The 17,085-nt window shown below is 40.0% G+C and overlaps 1 protein-coding gene across 1 annotated transcript in view; it reads right to left on the reverse strand.

The window, feature by feature from the left end:
• Positions 1-6,239: 6,239 nt before the first annotated feature.
• The window catches only part of MARCHF5 (membrane associated ring-CH-type finger 5), a 58,445-nt gene continuing 47,599 nt past the window's right edge, over positions 6,240-17,085 (reverse strand). The window contains exons 4-6 of the mRNA XM_059055476.2: positions 10,683-10,866; positions 10,392-10,558; positions 6,240-9,610 (exon numbers count right to left, since the gene is read on the reverse strand). Coding sequence (XP_058911459.1) covers positions 9,494-9,610; positions 10,392-10,558; positions 10,683-10,866 — 468 coding nt within the window. The 3' untranslated portion in view covers positions 6,240-9,493. The remainder of the gene's footprint in view (positions 9,611-10,391; positions 10,559-10,682; positions 10,867-17,085) is intronic.

Raw genomic sequence — 17,085 nt, forward strand, 5'->3', positions numbered from 1 at the left:
TGTGCTCCGCAACGGGAGAGGCCACAACAGTGAGAGGCCCGCATACCGCAAAAAAAAAAAAAAAACAACCAAAAAACTAATAATAATCTGAAGAGATAAGAGAAGATATTACATCCACAAGCCAAGGTCAAGGACAGGGTGCTATTGCTATATGGAAAAATAAAATTCAGAGAATAATTAAGAGCTCTTAGAAATTCAAAATAGGATAGTCAAAATGAAAATTGCAACAGAAGGGCTGGAAGTTAAAGTCAAGTAACTCTTGAAAAACAGTTGGATCATCAAAGGGAGAATATAAGAACATAAGAAAATAAGACTTTTCTTTGAGCTCTAGAGAGTAGTTTGGTGAAAAGCTTTGAAAAGAAATATAATCATCAATACCTCAGAAAAAGAGGGATGTCGAACTGGTTAAATAAAATTTTGCAGAAAGTTTATGGTTTTGGTTAATTACTGTAAGAAGGAAAGGACCATTAACTGACATAATTACACTGGTGTGAACAACCAACAAAATCAGGACAAGCAGCTGTTAGTGAAGAACAGGGCACAGCAAAGCCTTCAAAGCCTCTTAGAAATCTGTGTCAAATAGGTAAATTATGTTATGTTAGTGGCTGTATGAACTAGAAGTAAGAGCTTTCTTATAAAAGCAGACTGCAGGCTCCATGAGGGCAGGACTCACGTCTTGTCTCATTCATATGTATAGCAAAAGATTTCTTTCTATATATACGTGAGGAAATAGAGTTATGATTTGAATTATCACTATTCTAATAACTGAAAATTGGGGTTGCTTGATTATTCAGCCAAAGCCATCAAACCCTTGCCAGTGACTAACCCTCTTTTGTAGCAGCCTGAGGGCCGAGGTAGCACATTGGTTGTAACCTTAACAAACTTTGTTAAGAATTACATCACGGTAATGAGATACTATTACCATATACCCACCAGTATGGCTAAAATTAAAAAGACTGTTGATAGGTGTCAGAATAGGGTTGTGTCTTGGAAGGAATGTATTAACTGGGAAGAGGGCATTTTCTAGGGAGATGGAAATAAATGTTCTATATGGTGTAGATTGTTGTCACACAGGGGTATACAGTTGACCCTTGAACAACACGGGTTTGAACTGTGTGGGTCCACTTATATGTGGATTTTTTTTCAATAAAAATATGTATGTGTATAAAGATCCATTGAGTTGTTACCTTTAAAAATTGTTTACTTTACTGTATAAAATTAAAACAATAAAAAAAGACCTCACATTTAAAATCATCGAAATGTGGGAGACATCACAGTCTTGGAGAAAAAGCAAATAGAATAGGCAGAGAAAGGAGAGGGGAGCATTTAGGGCACTTAACCTCCATGTTCTCATCTGCTAAATGGGTATAATAAAGAGTGTAGATAAACAGAAAACAAGTACATCAGGAATTGGCTCATAGATGAATCATCTAAATAAAAACCAGTTGAAATTGTCCCTCTTCTGCTCTGAAGACTCAAACACTTGCTCTCCTCTGTCCTTGAAGACCAACTAACTGAAAAGCTTTCACGAGGAGGCAGAGCCTAGAATGCCCATTTATTAAGTTATGGTGAGAATTATAGTTCTCATATGGACATACTAGCATACTTGTGGCCTCATAATCAGCACATTCTTGCCTAGTGATTAAGCTGCAGGGAAAGACAAAGAGACCATTTTACTAATTCACCCTGGGTACCATCAAGGCCGGGATGGGACACAAAAGATTCAGGCAGCGTCTTCTTTAGGTTGGTCTCTGTGGGTCTCTGAGAGTTGTCTGGGGGACACAGCATCAGAGCAAGAAGAGCTGGATAGGGCTTCCCTGGTGGCGCAGTGGTTGAGAATCCACCTGCCGATGCAGGGGACGCGGGTTCGTGCCCCGGTCCAGGAAGATCCCACATGCCGCGGAGCGGCTGGGCCCGTGAGCCATGGCCGCTGAGCCTGCGCGTCCGGAGCCTGCGCTTCGCAACTGGAGAGACCACAGCGGTGAGAGGCCCGCATACCGGAAAAAAAAAAAGAAGAGCTGTATAGCTTCAAAGTGTATTGGCTTCAGGGGTAGGGATCTTTTTTTTTTTTTTTTAAATTAATTTATTTATTTGGCTGTGTTGGGTCTTCATTTCTGCACGAGGGCTTTCTCTAGTTGCGGCGAGTGGGGGCCACTCTTCATCGCGGTGCGCGGGCCTCTCACTGTCGCGGCCTCTCTTGTTGTGGAGCACAGGCTCCAGACACGCAGGCTCAGCAGCTGTGACTCATGGGCCCAGTTGCTCCGTGGCATGTGGGATCTTCCCAGACCAGGGCTCGAACCCGTGTCCCCTGCATTGGCAGGCAGATTCTCAACCACTGCACCACCAGGGAAACCCAGGGGGAGGGATCTTCATGCTTCCTTCACCACAGGGATGCCTTTAACAACTGAGCCAGAAATACTTGAATTCCACCCCCTAAGATGTCTCACACCAGTAACTAATGGTTGTCACTGCGTGTCTCAGTTATTTATTGCTGCATAACAAACCACTTCATTTAATTTTGTTGGCAATTGTGTGTGTCAGGAATTCAGGAAGGGTTTAGCCAAGTAATTTGTATTTGATCCACATGGCATTAGCTGGGGCAGGCTGGGGCTGGAGGATTCATTTCCAAGATGGCTCTATCACTCACATGTCTCCCTACCCCCTCTCTCTCCATGCAGCATCTCACCCTCCGTGCACCAGTCTGCACATGGCTTGGGATAACTTGAGATGATATACATATATATGTGTGTGTGTGTATAAAGATGTTGAATAGGAAATGCTCGTCGGGAATTCACTGGTGTAATTTGGGCTGGAGATATAAATCTGGGAATTATTATCATATTAGAGAAGGTAGAGCAACTGATGGATGCTCAGCAGCCTGGATGAGTTCACTTAGGTAGTGTAAATGAGAAAAGTCCAGGGACTGAGCCCTGGGGCTCTTCAACACTTAGACGTTGGAGAGGTAAATCAGATTTAATGAAGGAGACTGGAAATGATCAGCCAGTAAGGTAGGAAGAGAATCGGGAGGGTGGTACTCCAAAAGCCAAATGAAACTGTTTTAAGAATGAAGCTATGACTTTGTCAAATACTTTATATAAGTTAAATGAGGTGACCATTAGATTGGACTGACCATTGGATTTAGCAATATGGTAACTGATGACCTTGTTTAGAGTAGTTTTGGTGAAGTGTGGGATGTAGGGGGGTAAAGGCATGATTGGAGTAGGTTTACAAGAGAAAGGGGACTTCCCTGGTGGCGCAGTGGTTGAGAGTCCGCCTGCCGATGCAGGGAACATGGGTTTGTGCCCCGGTCTGGGAAGATCCCACATGCTGCGGAGCGGCTGGGCCCGTGAGCCATGGCGGCTGGGCCTGTGCGTCCGGAGCCTGTGCTCTGCAACGGGAGAGGCCACAGCAGTGAGAGGCCCACGTACCACACACACACACAAAAGAGAAAGGGCCCAAATGTCTATCAGTGGATGAATGGATAAACCAAATGTGGTTTTATCAATACACTGGATTACTATTCAGCTGTAAAAAGGAATGAAGTACTGAAACATGCTACAACATGGATGAACCATGAAAACATGCTAAGTGACAGAAACCAGACACAAATGACCCCATAATATATGATCCCATTTAAAGGAAATGTCCAGAATAGGCAAATCTGGACAGGAAGTAAATTAGGGGTTTCCAGGGCCTGGGGGAGGGGGACTTTGAGACTGATTGCTGATTGGTATAGGATTTCTTTTGGGGGGAATAGAAATGTTCTGGAACTAGATAGGGGTAATGGTTACACAACTCTGAAAATACTATTTAGTATAGTATACTATACTTCAGTATAAATCACTGATTGTACACTGTTTTGTTTGGCTGTGTTGGTCTTCCTTGTTGCGCGCAGGCTTTCTCTATTTGTGGAGAGTGGGGGCTACTCTTTGTTGCGGTGCACGGCCTTCTTATTGCGGTAGCTTCTCATGTTGCAGAGCGCGGGCACTAGGTGTGTGGGCTTCAGTAGTTGTGGCACACGGGTTTAGTTGCTCCGAGGCATGTGGGATCTCCCTGGACCAGGGCTCGAACCCATGTCCCCTGCATTGGCAGATGGATTCTTAGCCACTGCACCACCAGGGAAGTCCCTTGATTTTTTTAAACAATATTCGTTAGAAATATTTTCATATCATTATGTAAACAGCTCTTTCATTGTTTTTTTTTTTTGAGAGCTATATAGTATTCATTATGGATATACCGTAATTTATTTAACCAATTCCCTACTGACATTTAGGTTGATTCAAATTTCTTGTTATTACATATATTGCTGCAAGGAATATATAGTGCAAATATATTTTAAGAAAAATTCCTAGAATTCGAACTGCTGAGTCAATGGCTACACACATTTGTAATTTAGAAAGATACTAATTGCCCTCCATACCAGTTTATACCCCAAACCATAATATACAAAAATGGCCCATTTATCATCCTGGATGATATGGTATTTAATCACTTATGGCCCTTTCTGTGAATCAAGTACATCAGAATTAAATGACTGTGGTCAAACACTTTCTAAGTTATTAACTGAAAAGAGGTCAAGATTATATTTCCTTGTGGGGTGGGTGGAGTGGGGGGGGTCAGAGATCGACTAGGAAAGGCCACAAAGAAGGGCATTATTTACCTGTGCCAAATTATTGTCTCTCAGCTCTAAATTCGCTCTTCCTTGCCCAACTTTGTGATATGGAATTGGATTCTGTAAACCGTTTTCCTTTGGAACAACAGAGGGCACTGGAGTGACACTGCAAGGCAAAAATGTATCAAGATTTATACTTAAAGATTGTGCCCTTTTAATTAATTAATTTGGCTGCGCCGTGTCTTAGTTACAGCACAAGGGATCTTCGTTGCCTTGTGCAAGATCTTCCTTGTGGCATGTGGGATCTTTTTTTAGCTGCAGCACGCAGGATCTAGTTCCCTGACCAGGGACCGAACCCAGACCCCTTGCATTGGGAGCATGGAGTCTTAACCCCTAGACCACCAGGGAAGTCCCAGTCGTGCACTTTACGCTTCTTATTTTTGGTGTACAATTATCTGAGTTGGTGAATACACTGATACATAAGAATAAATACGTTGTTCGATGTGAATTATTAAAAGGTCATGAACGTATTACCTCTCAGTTCCTGTTACAGATTGTTTCTTGCTAATTTTAGAGACAGTCTGTATTTAAGGAGGGCACATCTTCTAAGATTTCAAAGTATTCAACAGCAGCCCATGAATGCTGTTAATTTGTGGAATAAACAAAAGTAACACACACCCCCCTTTATGGATCTTACATTCTTGGGGGGGAGTAATATCATAATAAGACTAAGTAAGATCTGTTGTGTACTTTAAAGACTCTAAACATCTCAAAGCAGGTTTATTTCCCATCTACCAAAGGATTTGTTAGCACAGTGCTTGGCTCATACAGGTGCTCAACAAACATCTGGTAAAGTAGGATACGTTGTTGGCCTACAGTAACCTTGGCAGGCTGTTAGCAGTAAGATAAATCCACATGGCCTTGACCAGAACAGCCGAGCCTCTGTTACTTGCCCAAGTCTTCTACACTAAGCTGCAAACCCTTCCTCTCTTCCCTTTGCTCAGGATCTTTGTTCCAGGATGGCAATTAAACAAGACATTTCATCACTATACCCATTAGAGGGTGTGTGGGTGGCAGGTAGCAGAGAAGCAGCAAACCTGAGATCCCAGGGGACCAAAGAAAGGTTATGGGCAAACAAACCTCCAAGTTGGCACAGATATATATTTAGTTTCTCTGTATATCAAAGTGTCCCAGCATGTTACCTCACTTAATACTCACAATAACCCAGGAGTTTTTTGTTTTTTTGGCTGTACGCAGGTCTCTCACTGTTGTGGCCTCTGCCGTTGCGGAGCACAGGCTCCGGACGTGCAGGCTCAGCGGCCATGGCTCACGGGCCTAGCCGCTCCACGGCATGTGGGATCCTTCCGGACCGGGGCACGAACCCGTGTCCCCTGCATCGGCAGGCGGTCTCTCAACCACTGCGCCACCAGGGAAGCCCAGGAGACTGGTTTTATAATCTTTTTCTTATTGATGAGGAAGTTGAGGGTCTATCTGAAAGGTAACTTGCCCTACAACCAATTAAACATCAGCTAGAATATGCATCCAGGACTGACTCTATGGCTGTTTCTCTGCTAGTCTGTCTCTCAGACAGTGACAGTGAAATGATTTAGACACAACACCGTCCCCATGGATGGAAAGGCCTTTATTTGATGTACTCATTCTGGAAGATTCTAATCTGCTTCAGAAACTAAAGTTCTTAGTATCTTGGAGGAAGCAACTTCTTCTGTTCCCAACCCACCTGAGTATACTTTGATATCTGTGGCATGAGACCACCCACAGATCTCGTCTAATCATAGTCCAAGTGGCTCTGAGGGTAGGTGAGGGGGGATTCATTTAAAAAATGAGAACACTTGGAATTTAGGCTCGCCTGCTTATGAAATTAAGACAAATTTCTTTACAGTTCTTAAAAAATTCAGATTACTTGTACTAAGAGAAAATGTCTCTAGTATCTCGATTACTATGATTTAAAAGGAATTATGTAGGTACAGAATAAATAAATTATGTTTTGGAAGTTGTTCAACAGACAAAGTACACCTAGAGAACATAAAAATTCTTTATTTAACCTAATCCAGCCAGTGTTGAGATAGTCTGTTAAAAACAAGACGTTTAAAAAAATTACAGCACAGTTAGCAAGGCAGTGACTAATTAAGTCACTCAGTTTAATTTTATATTCTTCACAGTCATTTGCTAATCATGTAATGATGAACAATATTTTCTGCCACTTTGGAGATAAGTTAAATTCTGCAAAGAAGAGAATTCTACTAGTTGTCATTGAATTTTATAAAAGAGGTTTAAAACATTAAAGTTTATAGAAATAACACAGTAATGTGAAAATAAACTGGAAAACACAAATATACCTGCCCACCCCAAAAGTCTAGAGCATCCCTTTAATCTGTCCTCTAATGTTTCTCTTTTACTGCCTCCCTTTTCCTAGCGTTCAGCAATTAAGACACTACTGCTCTGTATAGGCTATTTTGAGCTTAGCTAAAGTGCCTCTCTCTGTTTCTTTCTCAGTTAATCCTAGAAACAGTCTTCTGAATATTACTCGTATTTCAGAGATGAAGAAAACTGTAGCTGAGAGCAAGTTGTCACTCAATGAAAGTCATACATACAGTTATTAAAAGCAGAATTAGGATCTGAACCTAGGTCCACCCAACTTTAGTCAGCCCATGCTTTTGTTGATTCAGGGTGGTGCAGGACACTTTCTGAAGAGGCTGGTACCTGGTACTTCTTGAGCTAAGGCTCTTTAGATTTAAATGTGTCCAATTCCAGGGCTGAGGCTACTCTGGTCCCCAGGCATTTGCAGTTCCCTCCTCACAGCCCTCAAAACTCCTTCTCCCTGCCTCTAAAGGATTAGAGTTGTTTCTCTGGCTCTCACAAGCCCTGATGCCAAACAAATCCAAGCAGTTATTCCCCCACTTTGGGCATAAAGTAATAAATGGGGAACTGTGTGCTTGTGTAACTTTAGTAAAGGCTGCTAAAAGCTGTTCTATATAACAAAATTATGCAGGCAATATCCAGTATGTCTTTTCGTATCGAAAATTTAAGAAAGCCAATATATTTTATAAGCACAGCTATATAATGTTATTTTTATATATAATCATAGTTTTATATTTCCCCTTCAGAACTGTAGCAGTGATCTTAATATAAGGCTCACTGTCAGTCAAATATTCCCTTCCTCCCCAAGTAATTACAACTTTGAATGTTCAATAGCCATTCACATAAATTTCATGTTATAACTCAAAATTAAGACATTCATACTATAGAAAGGTACCAGTCTTAAATTACTGAAGTTAACATATACTACTGTAATCTAACATAGCTCAATCTATACTTGCTACAATCCTAAAGAGAAGTGGCCACTTATCAGTAAGGGGGAACATTCATGTTGTCATGCATTAGATGCTGTGAACAAGAAAATAAATAGGGTTTTTGGAACTATCTTTAAAAAACTTAATACTAATTGATGAAAATAACTCCAAGACCAGATCGCTGAACATTAAAAGGGTCACTACTGAACACCTTAAAATAAATAATTGCTTTTGAAAAATGAATATAAAACTAGTTAAACAGTGACTATTAAGGTGCCAGCCTCCTCAGTATGACAAGCAATTTAAATTTAAAAGTATTAGTATTGGTTTTTTTCTTATAATAATTTGACAAAAACAATGACCTTAATATTTACTCAAGACTTGTTTTCATAATTATTTCCTCACTGACTGGTATAAAAACAAAGAGCTCAAGGCCTCACCTTGGTTTACTCACTGCTGGTTTTCTACCTGTTGAAACTAGACTGTAAACTACATAAAAGCAGGAACCAAGTCTGTCTTGTTCACCACTGTATCCCCACAGTACTTTGCATAGTGCCTGGGGAAGTAGGAGGTGATCAACAAACACCTGAATAACTGAATCGATGAGAAAGGAGAGGAAAATAACTTTATTGATTTTTTGCAAATCGTTCTCTGTGCTCAAACTACTATAAACTGGCAGTTCTAATTTCTAGAAACACGAATTTAAAAACCTTACTCCGGTGACGGAAGGACCTGATGTCGCTGTCTCTGCCTCTCCCTCTCTCTCCTCTCTCTCCCCTCTCTCCCCTCTCTCCTCTCTCTCTCTCTCTTTCTCTCTCTCTCTCTCTCTCTCTCACTCACACACACACACACACGCGCACACACACAGTAATTAAGACTGCATGAGTCAAAATTACAATATGAACTATGAGATGTCAACATTATATAAATAAAATTTAATAGTGAAAAAGTGATCTGGAAGCCCTGTGAATTTTTACCCTACACATTTTGGAGGACATCACATGGGTTAAGAAAAACACAACAAAATTGCATTTGTTCAGATAATCATTTGAATGTTTACATACATTTTTGGTTTGTTAATTATGTATAACTAATTTACATTTCCTCATATTAACATATACTCCTGTTTAGCTTGTAATCAAATTATGCCAGTGAGAAAAATCCTCATAGTACCTTCATTGAGTTGCTGATTCTGAGAAAACACTGAACATGTACAAAAGAGGCCTTTGAATAAAACAGCATGTGCATTTAAAAATATTTGCACAGTTTGATCTTTACATTTCTGTCTGAAGAAAATATGAACAAAACTCAAGTTCACCATGCTAAGATAATGGTTCAGATGATGGCCATAAAAGAAGTACATACAAAACAATGAAAACAAATCACATCCTTAGGTTCCGTGATTACTGAGAGGGTTTCCCCTTCCCTAAGTGCTTTATTTTACTTCTTAAAAATATGAGAGCAGCAGCTTATCGCCAAGTCTCCACTACTGTGCATTAATGATGGAATCAAAACAACACAACAGACTCATAAGAATGAGAGGACTGCAGAACAACGAGAAGTCACAGTTTTATGCTTCTTCTTGCTCTGGATAATTTAGAATTTTGCGGTGTGCCTGACGTAAATATTGCTGCTGTTTGAAATAAACCTTGAATGCTCCTTTAATGGCAACAAAAGCAATTCCACCCTAAAAAAAAAGAGAAAAATTAGCTTTTTATAATGCAGATTTAGAGAAACATAATAAAAATCATGTTACTTAAATCACAAACGACACAGGCATTGTTGCTAATTCAGATGACTGCAAATGAAATTGTTCTCCTTTTTTTACTAGGGGGTAAGATAGGAATAGACATTAGAGGTCAGAAAGCCTTTATCCTCTCTGAGTAATCTTCCTTCCACTTAGCTCTAAATCCATTCTCACATAGTAGAGAGAATGCCCAGGCATTTTATGCAGGCTGCTACCAGAGGGGAGAAATGGGAACAATAATAATGACATCAAACAATATAAGGGCTTACTATGTGCTAGCACTTCAAATGAATTATCTCATTTAACCCTCACAATAATCCTGAGGTAGCTACCATTACTATCTCCATTCTACAAACATAGAGAAATCAAGAAATTTTATTTAGATTTCTCAGCAAGGCAATGTCTGTGATAGGATTTGAACTGGGCAGTCTGACCCTAGAGCAGAAACTTTTCAACACTATCTTTGGGGAGTAATGATTCACACATATCCCAGGAGAGAACTCCCACAGCATAGTTCCAAAAGACCAGAACTACTGCAGTGGATCCTCCTCTTTTTATTGCTATTGGATGACAGCAGGGATCAAACAGAGACTTAAGGCACAGGAGCCATAGTATAAATATTTATATAGTCCCATTCTTCTTTCTTTTTTTAAAAAACAAATATACAGTTCTTTCTCTTTTGCATAGTCACTTGAAAAAAGTAACATTAAAGCCACCTTACCAAGATTGTCCTTTGTAAATTAGAGTTAACACTACTGAACATTAGTTTACCAACTATTGTTGCAATAGTAGGAAAAACAAGGGCTCCACACAAAATTCGGGTTGCAGAGACATGATCTGCTAAAGGGTTAGCCTCAGCTGGAATTCGAGGAACAGGACAACCAATCCCTAGAGAAAAAAATGTAGGGTATTAGTGCTAATAAATCAGAATACCTAAAATATTTTCGCATGCTAGAATTTGTCTACAAGATTAATTTGGTATGTTCATTACCACCACAATTCAGGGCCTTACCTGGGAATATACTGTTCAAAATTTGTAGTTTATTTGAGTATTTGCGCCATAGTCTAAGCACATAGTCCTCCCAGCGAATCATCTTGCCTAATATCAGCATGACAGGAATAGTAGGAAGTCCAATTAACAGGAATAAAGGATCAGCTCTCTCCATAACATCCAGACCTTCTTTATGGCCTACAACCTGTGAAACAGATAGCATTTGCTCCAATCATTTCCTTATCTAATGAAGGGTTGAATGCTTGAGTGCAATTCATTTTAGAGGAAATGCTAAATTTCAAAAGAAGACAGAAATAAAAAGTTTAAAAAATAAGCTGGAAAGCTATCAATCCTGATTTATTTATAAGAAATGTCTCTCATTGAAGGGGAAAAAGAAAAGCTCCCAAGCTGTTTCATATTACATTGGAATAAAAGCTCTGATTACACATGATTACATTTCAATAGAGGGGAGGGGACTTCTGGTTCTTGCTTCCATTCCTCTATTTAATTTGGTTAGACTGGGCTATAATTTTAGGTCTCCTGTGTCTTCCAGAAGACCAACTGTTTTCCTGCTCTTCCTACTAGGAGGTAAGCCCCAGCCAAGGGGCAGGACCGGCCTTCAGGAGATGGTCTGAAATCTCATTTCTCTTTGGCTTTCTCCCTGCTCAGTGGTGTCTGGGATTGAGTGTGATTTCTCTGGTTGGCTAAATGCCTGCTCTACAGACCTAACTCTCCTAAAATGCAATTCCAAGGTCTAGATTTGAGGGAATGCAAATAGGAGGTCCAGTTTTGGTTACAGGTTCCAGTCACTTTTTCTAATCCAGGAACCCAAGGGTGTCTATCTATGGGGTAACAAAGCTAAGACAATCCTTCCCCTCTCATTTGGGTCTTGGGGTTATTTCTCAGTTGGTTTAGATCTGAGAAGGCAAGAAGGACATGATTAATTCGCATTTGTGCATCTCCATATTTCCCCTCCTGGCAAAATTCTTTTCACTTGCTGATCAAATCTTGGTCTTACATGTCTCTCAACATGGCCATTTTGTTGGTGAGCATCTTACTTTTAACTAGAGAATTTCCTTAAAAATTCTTTCACCGGTCTCAAATGACCTCCCTTTAGTCAAAAGTCTCAAATGCTGGCAAATTAAATATATTTCTCTGAGGGATTATTCTTGGCAGTTTTGACAGGGGAGACTATTTCAGAACCTTGGGGTTTTAGCCCATCCAGGTATCACAGCTTGATATGAAGAGAATACTATAAAGGTTTCTATATAGTTTTTCTGTACACACTTGAGGATTAAACTATGAAGAAAGGATTGTTGATATAGACAATCTATATCTTTGTCTATATCTCTGAGAGGGACCAGGGAAAAGAAAGGAAGGAAAGGCAAGGGGGGAAGGGAGAAAAGAAGGTAGGGAAGACTAAAAGCTCCAGGGACAAGATCTACTCGGCAAAGCAAACTCATGAAAAAGTAAATGGGATTTTTTTTCCAAAATGAGATGCCCTTTATGCCAGCTATTATAGCAGATTTTCTTAGGTGGACTTCAAGGAGATGTGAAATAAGGAAGCTGACAATGGTCACAGCAAATTGAAATTTTAGACAACAGACTTGATCTAGGTAGAAATAGTTTATAAAATTATGTGGAGGGACTTCCCTGGCAGTCCAGTGGTTAAACTCTGCACTTCCAACGCAGAGAGCATGGGTTCAATCCCTGGTCGGGGAACTAAGAGCCCACATGCCATGCTGTGTGGCGTGGCCAACAAAAAAAAAGGAAAAAAAAGAAAAAAAAAGAGAAAAAGCATGTGGAGAGGATCAAAATGGGTGCTTTTCTCAACGCTGTGGCCTCTCGAGCCGCTGTGGAGCACAGGCTCCGGATGCGCAGGCTCAGCGGCCAGGGCTCACGGGCCTAGCCGCTCTGTGGCATGTGGGATCTTCCTGGACAGGGGCACGAACCCGTGTCCCATGCACCGGCAGGCAGACTCTCAACCACTGCACCACCAGGGAAGCCCTGGGTGCTTTTAAAATTTCAGCTAAGGATATAGCCTAAACTTTTGTGCATGGTTAATTTATCTAACCAAGATGTAACATTAAAGAACAGGGGACTAGCCTCTTCCAAATGGTCAAAACCCATGGTATCAGTATCTGATATTCTTCTGTGTTTCCAGGTAGAAATTAACAACCTCATATCTTGCATGTGAAGGGTGGTTGTTTTGAGCTGTCCTAAAGTGAAATAGTCTGGTTCACCATATTTCATAAACACATATCCCACATTGGTGGCAAAAGTGGATTAACCCAGAAACTCTCTTTACCTATAATGCCTGTCACATGACACTCTATTTTTTATATCATTTTATTATTTTCAATATTATGATCACTTTAAAGTTAAAACTAAATGTGATTTAAATACTCCCAAAGTGTTAGCAAATAAATTCAGAAATTTGAAAAATTCCTTTGTTGGGTTATATTTTCTTTTTAGAATTTAGGGTTTAAAAATATAAAGCAAAGTGAATATTCAGGTATGGACTACAGTAAAGGAAAATTTATTCCTCATGGGTAGCAGTAAAAACTTTCCAACCAGGTGTCTAAGAATGAGGAAATAAGAAAGAAAATAGGGCAAACAATGAGCAAAAGCCCATTTTCCCCACCTGTGATCAAGAGCCATGTTTTGTGCTTAAGCTGAGGCTGACCATTACATGCATACCTGCATGCATTCATTCAACTGAATACTGATTATGTGCCAGACACAGGCCTAGGTGCTGGGAATTAAAAGGTGAGCTAAATAGACGTCTTTTGGAGGTAAGAGGCAATCAAATCAAACAAGTGTGCAAATATAAATGTTAAGGAACTAGGACACTGTAACACCTGTAGTGTCATACTACGTGCCGCTACAGTCAGACTCAAGGGTAATAAATGAAAGCTGAATTAATCAATGGGGCTGATTTAACTTTGGTCAATATAAAACCAGCAAACCTCGTGTAGGATCATGTACATTCTGATGTTATGCCCTAAGACTGAAAAAGAGATAATTTTCAAGACTTAAATTCTGAGGTTAGATTCAGGAACTACAGAATGTCTTCTCTAAGAATTTTTTATCCATGTACAAAATCAAGGCCTATGGAATTACAGGTTTAGAGAAAGGTTTGTTTGTTTTTCTGCTTAAGACCTAAAAGCTAAATCTCCATAGTCAGCTAGGCCTGCGGTTCATCAATGCTAAAAAGCTAAGAGTTTTAATTAAGGTTTGATCTTTTAAAGCACTGCCTATAGAACCCTACTTTTAAATGGGAGGATGGAACAGCGATGAACTAAAAGATTTCTTTAGAATTCAGGGTAATTATATGCAACACAATTAAGAAGGGACAATGCACGTGGGGGCTGCTTTACAGCAGAGGCAGAAGCAGAGATGGGCCGGGTGTTAGTGTTCCACTGTTCCCCGATACAATGCTCCAGCTGCCTCTGGGATCAGCTTTCATTTCAGGAGCCCTAGATTAGGGACAGGAGTCCTAATGCTTCTTCCTTGCTGGAAGGTGGTACTGGTACTGGACATGTGAGCTCTCTGAACCTGTAAACTAGGAATAATTGATAGTATCTATGTCACAAGATTGTTACAAGAATTATATGCATCAGTGCTTGAAAGGTGTTCAGCCAGGTGCTAGGGGAAGAAAAAGTTAACTATCATGTTGTCTTTTCAACAGAAATTTAAATCAAAGGGGCCATTCAAGTTCTTTACAACGAACAGGGATTGAACCTAAGACTGGTTTGTGAAGAAATAAATGGGAAAAAACCAGTGATCTGATTCCTTAATCTGATTTACCTGAACTTCAGAGTAGTCAGAGAACAAAAGGAAAAAAAATAGTTAAGTGTTAAAAAGAAAATCTTAAATTCTGCTGATGGAGTAGGGGGCATGACTGCTATCAAATATTCAGAAAGATAAAAGTCTTCCAAATACTCTTAAATCACACAACAGGAGCTATCCACTGCCACAGCTAATCGCTCCCATTTCAGGGCTTAAAAAAAAAAATCTTTTCAAGTGAGACAGTACATGTGAAGGTTATATCTAAATGGTAACACATAATATATATATATATGCATTATCATCATTTTAGTTCTTTTCTGTCACCATTAACCTTCTTTACTGTCACCATTAACATGTTTATTTTTGTCTCCTTGCTCATATCATTTCCTCCTCTCTGCCAATCCAAATCATTCTCTTCAAGGGTCAGCTCAAGACTTATTTTTTTCATAACTTCAAATGATCTTTCACTTTTACTGAATTAAAATACTGTTAATGTAGTCTTTCCTTAATTGGCTCCTGTTGTTGAAGTGTCTCATTAATTATGAGAATTCTTTGAAGACTGTGCTATAGCCTAAAATCTTTTCAAAAAGAGCCATCCCATTTCTTATGGTCAATTAGGTCTTAAAGAGAAATCACTCAATCACAGAGGGCCTTAATTTCCCCATCTGCAAAAACATACTTTTGTATAATGTATTTGTACATTAAACAATGTATAATCTCTAAGTTTTCAGGTCTTTGTCAGTCCTAGTGAATGGTCCTGAATTTCCTTGATCTAATGATATACTAAAACTCATTACTGGAGCTTAACAAATTATTACAGAACATATAATCAGTTAAACAAACCTGTTACTACCTGATAGAATTGGTCATATTAAAAAAATCATTTATGAAAGCCTTTTAAAGTTAACATCTGTGTATATGCTATACAGGGAACACCTACGTATAAGATAGTCTCTAATTTCTCAAGGAAATTAGCTGCTAATAGGAAGAGAGGCCTGAATACAGCAAAAGTTAAATAACTTAGGTAATCTATATAAGAAATAGCATTTGGTCAACATAGAATTGGCTGCCATTTGAGGAATAAAAATGTCATGAATGCAGAGGAAGAAGAAATCACACTGGGCAGCAGTTGCCTGATAAGTTTCATGGAGAGAAAGTGGCTGAACTAAGCCTGGAAGGACGGTTTAAATTCAGAGAGAGGGCTTCCCTGGTGGTGCGGTGGTTGAGAGTCCGCCTGCTGATGCAGGGGACATGGGTTCGTGCCCTGGTCTGGGAGGATCCCATGTGCCGTGGAGCGGCTGGGCCCGTGAGCCATGGCCGCTGGGCCTGCGTGTCCGGAGCCTGTGCTCTGCAACGGGAGAGGCCACAACAGTGAGAGGCCCTCATTCCGCAAAAAAAAAAAAGAAAAAAAAAAGAAAAAAATTAAATTTGTAGAGAAAGGACTGAAAGGACAGGTATTAGGCAGGGAGGGTGACATAAGCCAAAGGACAGAGGTAAAAAACCTAAACAACGTAAGGATGGGTTGGAGGAGACAGCCCTATAGGCCTCAAAGTAGAATGAAGTTAAGATTGTGGAGAACACTGCAGAACAAACCAGGTTAAGGAAATGGAATCTTTTTCAAGTCAGTGATTCTCAATCTTTATCCACTAACCTATGACAAATAATTTGTGATTCATTCCAGTGACTACATCTAGATTTCTGGGGTATCATCAACATTTTATAAAGAAGCATTGCAATATTCTGTCTCACCATGATTATTAATGTAGCAACCAGAATGGCGGCTCACTATGGACCTCGCATAGATAGGTTATGTGCAACTTCTAGAATATTATATATAATCCCTTCAAACCCTTTTTCTTTCGTGTACTCTTTAATTTATATTAAAGAAAAGCAAGTTATATCACCTACAAACCAAAGTGTGTTAACTATTACTGAGTTAGTTATGAAACATTTAACTGGGCTTCCCTGGTGGCGCAGTGGTTGAGAATCCACCTGCCAACACAGGAGACTCGGGTTCTAGCCCTGGTCTGGGAGGATCCCACATGCTGCGGAGCAACTAAGCCCGTGTGCCACAACTACCGAGCCTGCGCTCTAGAGCCCGCAAGCCACAACTACAGAGCCTGCGAGCCACAACTGCTGAGCCCACGTGCCACAACTACTGAAGCCCATGCACCTAGAGCCCATGCCCAGCAACAAGAGAAGCCACTGCTATGAGAAGCCTGCGCACCACAACGAAGAGTAGCCCCCGCTCAGCACAACTAGAGAAAGCCTGAGTGCAGCAACAAAGACCCAACGCAGCCAAAAATAAATAAATTTATTAAAAAAAAAAAAGAAACATTTAACCAACCTAGGTGCTGCTTTTGAAAATGATCACTTAAGTTAGAGGAGACGTTAAGCTTTGAAGTAAAACGTTGAAAGGTATTATTTTAGGAAGATTCATTTGTAAGGATGGATTGACAGAAAAGAATGAAGTTAAAGAAAACAATCAAGAGGCTCCTTTAGCCATCCAGGTATGATGGCAGAAAGACAATAAGTCAGGTATTAAAGATTGTGGAAAGGAAGCCACAGATGTTAAGACATATCTAGATGGAAATTGCTAGGACTTAGTGGACTGGATATAGTGCTATGAAGC

This window comes from Kogia breviceps, chromosome 2 (genome assembly GCF_026419965.1).
Source record: "Kogia breviceps isolate mKogBre1 chromosome 2, mKogBre1 haplotype 1, whole genome shotgun sequence".
Taxonomy (NCBI): Eukaryota; Metazoa; Chordata; class Mammalia; order Artiodactyla; family Physeteridae; genus Kogia; species Kogia breviceps.